Source organism: Watersipora subatra, chromosome 1, assembly GCF_963576615.1.
Source record: "Watersipora subatra chromosome 1, tzWatSuba1.1, whole genome shotgun sequence".
Classification (NCBI taxonomy): domain Eukaryota; kingdom Metazoa; phylum Bryozoa; class Gymnolaemata; order Cheilostomatida; family Watersiporidae; genus Watersipora; species Watersipora subatra.
In genome coordinates this window covers 50,887,499-50,897,850 of record NC_088708.1, presented here as the reverse complement: position 1 = coordinate 50,897,850, position 10,352 = coordinate 50,887,499, and the positions used below count along the sequence as shown (strand labels likewise).

The 10,352-nt window shown below is 35.8% G+C and overlaps 1 protein-coding gene across 2 annotated transcripts; it reads left to right on the top strand.

Annotated features, from left to right (window-relative positions):
* Window positions 1-2,252: 2,252 nt before the first annotated feature.
* LOC137385985 (leucine zipper putative tumor suppressor 2 homolog) lies at window positions 2,253-10,350 on the top strand. 2 transcript variants are annotated; one of them, XM_068072627.1, is made up of 3 exons: window positions 2,253-2,387; window positions 3,304-3,638; window positions 9,244-10,350. In XM_068072627.1, exons 2-3 carry the CDS (start codon window positions 3,327-3,329, stop codon window positions 10,333-10,335), a joined length of 1,404 nt encoding a protein of 467 aa, XP_067928728.1. In that variant the 5' UTR covers window positions 2,253-2,387; window positions 3,304-3,326; the 3' UTR covers window positions 10,336-10,350. The 2 variants fall into 2 exon arrangements, with proteins under 2 accessions (XP_067928728.1, XP_067928729.1); XM_068072628.1 differs by lacking the exons at window positions 2,253-2,387; window positions 3,304-3,638 and adding an exon at window positions 7,570-7,698.
* Window positions 10,351-10,352: the final 2 nt, after the last annotated feature.

Here is a 10,352-nt window from a genome sequence, read left to right as displayed (position 1 = left end):
TCTGCAAATGTATCTTGGAAAGGTCAGTTTTCGTATTCAGCTCCCGTCTTGTAAATACGGTTGTCAGCGTTTGCGATTGCTGAAAAGCCTTGACCTTAAGGCCAAACATTTACAAAGAGAGGGACAAGACACATACCAACGCAAAACACATACACCAACACAGAGCCATCGAGTTACACTCGATGGCTCTGACACCAACACAAATCACATACCAACACGAAACCCAAGCAGCTTAATGCTTATATAGATTAAGTAATTAGCAGTGCTTGTATATCTTTTCACGAATCGTCTCGTCGAACCTAGCCGTAATAAAGTTTTTGTCAACGTTTGCAGTGCATCATGCGCGAATAATTAACTAGTGAGACTATCACGAGCAAAATTGGTAGAGTTGTCTGCTCTATTGACTTCAATAATAGAAAACTCCCTACTGTAATAACTCGGCCAATTTGGTGTACTTGCTACGCTAAATAATTTTTTAGCCAGTTCATTCTATGAACTATTGTTAACTGTGTTCATTGTCGTCTTATAGTTGCAGTTAAGCATCTATAATTTAAATCAAATTTGCATGATCCAATAACATGACTGATATCCCACTCTTAGGAATGATTCACCAATTTCATTTCAGTGAAGTTAGCCCCAGTTAGCCTTCATTTATTCTCAACTAAAGCAAAGTTTGTTATTTTCAACAACCTAATCTCATTTGAGTGTGTAGGCGGATTACATGCATTAAGTGTCAGCGACTCAAGCCATACTGGGCTGAAAAGCTACAAAGCAAGTTAGTACAAGAGTAAAAATATACTAGCTAGTCGAGCCATCATTTTTCACCAGGATTGAGCATCATGTAAAGTGTCTAGTCAGAAATTATTAGCATTTTTCCTTGTATACATTCTCTTAAAACCAATATGCAACGGTTATTTAAGATTGCAGGAAGATGCATATACATAAAGGTAGGAGTCTACATTTTAGATCCTCGTAGCATCATGTAAACGGTGCTATTATAACTTACATCGGCGTGTCTGTAGATATACTGAAATGCTCAAATAATAAAATATATATGGAAGAGAAACCAATAAATGATTGTATAGCAGAAACTAGCTAGCTAGAAGCACTGGCTAAAACTGCGTTCTACAACTGAAGCAAGCTTTGCATATCATTCCAACAATGCTACCACTTTAGAATTTCTGTTTATTACAGGTTTAGGGTTTTTTATTTAAAAGTACTACCTGGTGATGCTATCACATTTGAGGCCTTACCAGAATGTAATAGATGCTTCGCTTGTTACAAGAGTGCGCTATCGCCTCGACTTTTCTGAACAATGCTTTTATTATCTTAAATTCAATACTTATCAAAATTATACTGTCACAAGAAATGTGTATAGAATTATATTTTATAGATGAAATAGTAATATGAAATCAGATGTTTATGACAGTAGATATAATATAGTCTAATTTTTACCAACTACCAAAGGAGCAGTGAGAGGGACAATTTCACCTTGGGTCTCCTAGAGTGCTTTAGAGCTAAACAGAACAATACATCATGACTGAGCATCAATACAGTTACCGAGCATTCACCAAACATATGATTAAATATAAAACTGTACAATAACATTATGTTAATAATAATTGACTAAATTATTTCATGAAAATCAAAGGCAGCAGAAAATAAATGGTTGCTGATGAGCTGACAAACAGAGATGCAATAGATATAATTATTATTATTATATCTATGAGATATAATAATAATTATATCGACTTAATAATATAATAATAATTATAATAACTGTGTTATTATTATAAGGATGAGAGGTCTGGTCTAGAGTTGCACAATATCAGGCATGTATTTAGATGTGTAAGTGAAGCACTTGAAAAGGTAACAATAAATCTATTGTTTGTTTTGAGAAAACTGTGAGGCATTTGATCTGCATTTCATTGGTACACAGGAGTAGTTTGTTAGCACGTAAACAAAGTCTTTTAATGTCTGGCAGTTGAATGATTAACCACTAACTACAGCTGTTTTTTCAATTATACCTTACAAAGGCAACAAACGACCGTTCCTCCCTTGTCGAAAACTTGCTTGCATTGTTTTAAACTGAAAATAACTTGACAAACACACTGGCATATTGATACTGATGAATGCTATTATGCGGTGTATAACCTCAGTCAGGCTGAGAAGTGATCGCGAATACGATATTGTTGGCATTTTATAGAAGTCGATGAATAATGGACAGGCTTGTGCAAACAAAGGCCAGATTATAATTCTCAAGGCATTTTATCCGATACAATATGTTCACTTCAGTACAATAAATGGATACTATGATATTGGTGTTATACGATCTCATGAAGGCAGGTGCCCTCTCCTGTCACTGAAGTGAAGCCATAACAGAAAAGGTACGTTTCTTAACTAAATGCTTTTCAATGTTGAGGTTTAGGGCTGGCTACAAAAAGAAATTTTTACTAGTAATATTTGTACGACACTACTTGATGATTTATGTTTGCGCTATGATAAAACGAGACAAAGAATTTTCCATATCTGTCCCATCTATTCAGTGATAAGGTTTGACTCAGTGCTTAAAGATATATCACTACATCAACAACATAACTAACGATGATAAAAGACAAAACTGTTTTGTATCACCTTAAACTGCAAGTACGTAAATACACTGAAGAATAAGGTAAGAGTTGTGAATCAATGTCTATAAAGTTGGTTTTTTTTCTAATTATACATTGTATTCAATTAAGGCTTTCACGATGATAGTTTGAGCATTTTTGAGTTATACTGTGCAGTGCACACCTGTAGGAGAACCTATGATATTAGTTAAAGACAAATCACGCTGCTAGCACTCCGTGATCCGCTATGGTTTTATTAGATTTGCACTTTGTCTGGTTGCTAAGTTAGCAGAGTGTGAAGTATGAAATTTAAGGCTTCTTGAAGTGCTTGTCAATGTTATTAAATAAATATTCTTACTGGGCTAAGATGCTATTAATACTCTGGAGAGTGCAACACTTTACATAACACCTTCTGGGATTATATTTAACTAAGAAGATAGGTGTCAGTGGCTATAGCCTGTTCACAGCTGCAGAATCAAATGGCGTAATTAATATGTTTCAACGGATGGAGTATTAGTTTTTGAAATATATGGAAGAAAATTACATGTTGTGACACCCAGCGCAGGAAATAAATACCCTTAAGTCAATACTAGAATGCTTATTAAAAGTTGATGCCATGAAAAGCTATGGTATAAAGATCTGATTAGATTTCCATCTGTAGGCAATTAACTAACGAAGTGGAATTTATTGATGGCAGGCTTGTAGGCAGAAGAGATCAAAATGGGTACAACCATCAGTGATGAATCTGACCAATCGTTGACAACAAAACGAACTGCTTCCTCTCCACAGACTTCTGGAAAGATAGCAGATGCAACAGATCTGAAGTTCTATGACCATATAGCACAGGAAAAACTTAAAACTAACAATAACAATGATGATGACATTAACGCTGATATGAAGGACTCCTCGATTGTACCCACAGTGTCTGAGGCAAATGATGGCAAAGTTGCAAAAAATGAGACGGAGATTAAACCTGTAGATGATGGCAGGAATTCACCACGTCCTGCGAGGATCAGTGGATCGTTACTCAAGGTAGGAAATAGGCTGTTACCAACCTCTAGAACTAGTAGTAGCAGGTGAATACAATACAGTACAGAGCCTTCCGATTTCGTGACATGCGATGCAAACATTGTGAAACATGTTGGAAATATAAGAGGTGCAATTTGAGACAATGATGCAGCATTATGAACTGCTGTTTGTGAAACACCTTTGATCGATGAAAGGCCAATACGTTAAGAGATCAGTAAAACTATTGTCACCAATGATTGATAGAAATTGGGCCAACACAGTTTTAACACTTTGAAGCCTGCGCCCAAAATAACTTGGGAGTTGTTTTCTCACTTGATCTTACGTGAAAGTAAACTCGGCTGAGTAGTTTCACTTTGTTTTTCCGCATTTCCGGTTTAGGTGAAATTATGATTTTTCGATCACTTTATGAGTAATACGTTTCAAGCCTAATTCCAAAGCTTCACGTCGATTGGCTTATTAATTCTTGAAATATCGCCAAAATGCCGAGGGCACTTCTCACCGACCGAGAAATAAAAAAATAGCTTCTGACAGAACATCAGTTTCTAATGACACACCAATTGAAGTTCTTAGTCAGGAAGGATCAAAATATACAAAGTTAGAAAGTTTCTTCTCCTCAGCAACAAAATAGTTACTTTAAAAATATTTGTTTTTCTAATTATAACAAATATACACACTATATCAGTTTAGGTGTCCTGCAATCATTGTTTCTTCAGTTATCCCTAAAACATCATTTTTTTTAAAGTGAGAAAAAACTATTTGTTCTACTTGATTTCTGTTTACCTTTTTATCGAGTTTTGCAAGCTTGGAATTTCAAAACGATACTGAGTTCAAAAGGAATTGTCCTATTATAAGTACTTTCACACTCGATGGAAAATTGTTACTACGGTCTAGTATCAGGGAACCTGCTAGTATACATATATGTATATACAAGGTCAGACTTGCTAGTATACATATATGTATATACAAGGTCAGACTTACTAGTATACATATATGTATATACAAGGTCAGACTTGCTAGTATACATATATGTATATACAAGGTCAGACTTGCTAGTATACATATATGTATATACAAGGTCAGACTTACTAGTATACATATATGTATATACAAGGTCAGACTTGCTAGTATACATATATGTATATACAAGGTCAGACTTGCTAGTATACATATATGTATATACAAGGTCAGACTTGCTAGTATACATATATGTATATACAAGGTCAGACTTACTAGTATACATATATGTATATACAAGGTCAGACTTGCTAGTATACATATATGTATATACAAGGTCAGACTTGCTAGTATACATATATGTATATACAAGGTCAGACTTGCTAGTATACATATATGTATATACAAGGTCAGACTTGCTAGTATACATATATGTATATACAAGGTCAGACTTGCTAGTATACATATATGTATATACAAGGTCAGACTTGCTAGTATACATATATGTATATACAAGGTCAGACTTGCTAGTATACATATATGTATATACAAGGTCAGACTTACTAGTATACATATATGTATATACAAGGTCAGACTTGCTAGTATACATATATGTATATACAAGGTCAGACTTGCTAGTATACATATATGTATATACAAGGTCAGACTTGTTAGTATACATATATGTATATACAAGGTCAGACTTGCTAGTATACATATATGTATATACAAGGTCAGACTTGCTAGTATACATACATGTATATACAAGGTCAGACTTGCTAGTATACATATATGTATATACAAGGTCAGACTTGCTAGTATACATCAATGTATATACAAGGTCAGACTTGCTAGTATACATATATGTATATACAAGGTCAGACTTGCTAGTATACATATATGTATATACAAGGTCAGACTTGATAGATCCTGCCCAGGGAATATCACTCATGAAAAGAGAAGACCTTGAAAGATTGATTCAAATATTGCCAAAGATAGTGGTAGTGTCACAATGCAATAAATATGGCAGGTGAATAACAGACTCATGAAAAGGTATTTTCGGTAATGAAATATTTTGATAAACCGTAAAACTGAAAATTAATGGAAAAAAGTAAGAGCATACAATTTCTGAATTCTGTATTCCATGTTGCTATCCATTGCACAAATTTCGGTTGACCACTCGCGTGGGTTTTTTAACGTTTTTCGACAAATGCAATGAGACTTCTTGGAGTCTATAAAAACTGGCTCACGACCTTGTCAGGTATCATGAGCCAGTTGAAAATATTACAACTTTGCATATTGACAAGAAAAACCTTGTAGGAGATGAGTTTTGGTCATAGACAGTGGCCGATTGATGATAATAAGAATGAGTACACTGAAAAGAAAAAACATACATGTAATATTGTGTAACGAAATTCAAACTGATATTGAGATGTTCAAAGTACTGAAGATTAGACAAGGAATGAATTCACATTGCAATGCAAAAGAGCAATGCACAATAACACAGCCTTTCCAGACATGCCACTCCAGGAGTCTAGGTTACCGTTATTCATTGTTTTATGCTTATTAGTATAAATAATTTATTAGTATATTCAAAGTAATAATATTAGTCATCCGATAGTGAATCAGGCCAAAGGCCTTTGTGTGAGCCGCGAGCTCATTGATTTAGGATTTTCCTTTTGTTCTGTTGTGCAAGGCGTTATGACTCATCTAGACTCTGGCACCGTGTTGAGTTGCTTATAAAAACAAGACAACAAAATCATCAAAGAAAGAATAACAGCAATGAGACGCGAGAGTAATTATACACAGTGAACAAATTAAGGATAGAAAGTCGTTAAAAGCAAGGCCAAAGTATTTAATAGCGTGTGCCACTACGGATATTGTCTCCGTTGATATGCAATGATTAGCTTCTTCCAGTGAGGAAGTGGCCTTTTGAGTAAAGCTAATGGTGGTATTAATTTAAATCTGCTTCAAAGTCAGCGCTGCTCTCACAAACACACATGGGATTCGTTACATTTTAAGAGAATCACAGCTTGAAACTATGATAATGCGTGTGGTATCATTAAATATTATATATTCCTTTATTAGCAATAATTTCATTTCCAACAGAAATGTTTTTCGAATTATGCAATAAAAGAATCATAAAACAACAAAAAAGGAAAAAGGGCAACACCCAATAAAATCAATTGGTTTGACATAAAACGTTTAAAATACCTTTTTCTACTAAGAGAATGGATATTACGTAGAAAATTGTTAAAGCAGCTAGCAATGATATTATTGCTAGCTGTTGTCTGCAATTTGTTCAGATCATGTAAATTGAAATAAGTTGAAAACCTGTAATTGGTCAATATATAGCTATTGAAATACTAGAAGAGATATTGTAAAGCAGTGAAGCTGAATGAAGGGGTACAATGACTATAACAAATGTATCTAAATTGAATCACACAATACTACTAAAGAACATAAAATATTTTAACAAGACACGGACACGCACAACCCTGATTTCTAGATTTTTCCATAAGGAAATAGTGCAAGTTTTAAATGTCTGTAAACGGCGCCATTAAACAAATACTGTTATGGTTTGCCATAGGTTGAGCTAAACATTTCCTCACGTGTTGGTATTAATAGCAAACATTGTAGTTTACGTGTGCAAGACCCAAGGTACATAATAGAACAATGCTGTATTGAAGCGAGTATCATGTGTGCTAACCGTTAGACCAGAAAAGGATATGCTGACCCAAGAAGGCTTTTGTTAAAAAGCGTTGCCAATATCTAGTCACAATGTCCACGGAGCCTTGATAAATGGCGTGTAATTAGCTGAGTTACCACGACGACTATGCAATTATAAAGCCTTCTCAGTGGATAATATTTGATCTAATATTCCCGTAGAGTCACCGTGTTAGTAAGGACGTTTTTCATTATTGACTATTCTCTGATAATACCACGCAAAGCAAACGATCTGTTGACACAACTCGGTAGGTGCTAGTGAGGGAAGGCTGCGTATTCCGTTGTCTCTAACGAACAGCATACAGAAAGTCAGTAAGTTCGACTTGTAATGTCTGATCGCGGACGATGGGCCTCTGTGAACTCACCGCACTGGTATCGAAAGGTAGGAACACAGTTTTTGATAGGATTTTACTTTGATCACAACAAAAGTCTATTTTGAAATGCTAGTGCTAGCTGGCTTCAGACAACTGGCTTTTGTAGTAGCTTCACAAAGAGTTGGTGTTGTTATAAGCTGGCTCTTGATGTGATAGCTTGTTTATGATATTGATAAGTTCACCGTTATTATTTACTTCTAACTGCTGATCGCGGGACGCTTTTGGTACAAACAACCATTAAGACGGCGTCTTTGTATTTTGTTGGTGTGGTAGACATCGTGTAGCGCAGTGTTTTAGAAAAAATTATGAGGGTATCAGAGATGGTAAGTAAAACTTTTGTTTTTAGCTGTCATACAACTCTTTTAATGCGTGTCTGTAGTCGATTCATGATAAGTTATCTATAAACAGAGCTTTGCGCATTTAGCAACTGGGTGCTTTGATAAGCGCTATCAATGTCAAGCAGAGTTACCCAGATATCAGACAAGGATTAAATATGTCATAATGGAGAACACCCTGGGCTACAAATAGACAAATCTGCACTTATTTCAGCTACATGCATTGTCGTAACCATTTACTGTCTTTATTTGTAGAAAAGATTAGATAAATGCTTTGGTCTATACGGAACATCAAAGTTATGCTAGCGACTCATAATATGAGCACTTAATACTACAACTCATACTTTTATTCTGTTGATTGGTATTTGGCCATAATAGAAGATATATCTTCACCATATTTGGGAATAACATTGCAATGGAGCTAGTTTGATCTTATAAACTTTCTGATGTCATTTCTTTGCTTAGACTTCTCTGTTTCAAAAGAAATTTGAACTCGCCAGGGAGTGCTGATAAGATTCCTAGCTAGTCAGTCAGTACACAAACATGCCAGACTTTGAACACCAAGAATAATTCCTAATTTATTTTGAGCTTATATGAATGGAATAAAGAACTTATATATGCACTTTCTTCAACTAGATATCCTTATACGCACAAAATATGCTATTCTATGCTTTTGTGCAAAATGTAATATATCAATAGAATTTAATGCAAAAGTTTAAATATTGTATTAAAATGGTTTCTAACTATATAAAACAAAACTACTTTGTTATTATTAATTATTTTGTAAAATAATAATTTCCTTTTTGAATTTTGCTAAATATTTACCAAAATGCTGGCTGACTTCAAACACGAGATTCACAATGCCCATAATCATGGGTATTCATACGTGGCTTTCACAGAGGGTTCAGGTGTATGCATAGATGAATTAGTATTATTACACAGTTGACAGGATGTGCGCATCTGATGGCCTCTTATAACCATCAGAGCATATGAGCAAGAGCCCTTGATGAAACCTTTGAAATGTTCAATTCTGTCTCTACTCTCCAGTGAATGAATATAGACAGATGAATAATGTCAGATAAATTATTGATGAAGTCTAAGCAAACAGTGTGAATGCAAATCAACGGTGGCTAATAATTTGATGTTGAAATGTAATTAGCGTCGTTGCAGCTGGACACACTTGAGAATCCAGCTAACCCGTATACTGTCCTCTTGTAGAACTCTAACAGAATTGTGGTGAGACCGATTGCATTCAGACCGGTGATGCCTGGCAAAAGACACGAGTCATCTAGCCCAGAGAGTGCCTCCTTCACACCCATCTCATATGATGAAGGCTACTCATCATATGACCCATCCAGCGGAGCTTGCAGCAACAGCGCGTCAACCATGTCAAAGGATTCTGATATCGTTTATGCCAGCCCAATTCAAATCAGTATCAGAAAGGACCTTGAAACGCATGACGAATGCCCCATGATTGTAAATGGGGATTTTGATCGTCTTCTTCAAGAAAAGGAAGCCGAAATTCTTAAACTGCGTCGTACAATGGAACTGAATGAAAATGCAATAGTCCGAGTACATGAGCACAAAAGGGTAGAATGGGAGACTCAAATGAAAGACTTAGCCGAAGAATATCATCGTAGGCTACGCGCACAGCAGGACACTAAACATGATAGAGAATCGGATTTAAGACAAATAATAGTGCAGTTGGAGATAGACAACCGACAGCTGGCAATAAATGTACAGCAAAACAAGATAGACCAAGATCGTCAGGAGCACTTATCGGCACAGCTCGCCGAGCTCAAGCAAAGGAACACTGAGCTCAACAATCGACTAACCCGTGAGCTCTGCGAATGTGACAGGCTCCGACAACAGAACAAAGACTTAGACATTCAAATTAGAAAACTTCAAGAGCAGCAGTCGTTAGGCACTCGCGAACAAGACCGTCTCGTCAAGACCATAAACGAGCTAGAAGATCAAAAGTGTGAGGCTGATAGAGAAAACAGCCTCACGATTGGACAACTCCAACAACAGATAAAAAAGCAAGAGCTACAACTCGCCGACGACAAAGAAAAATTTAAAGGTGAAAAAAGGAAATGGCAAGATGAAAAAGAAAAAGTAATGCAGTACCAAAAACAATTGCAACGAACATACGCCCAAATGTACAAACGTAACCATGAGTTAGAACAGCAGTTGTGTAGGATTAACGCTAGAAGACTGGCTCGACTAGAGACTCAATCTTTGCAAATGCAGATGGACAGACATAGCTTGCTGGAAGTCGACTTAGAGAGTTGTCCCGAGTCATTTTGTTAAGTCGCTGACATGAAAAC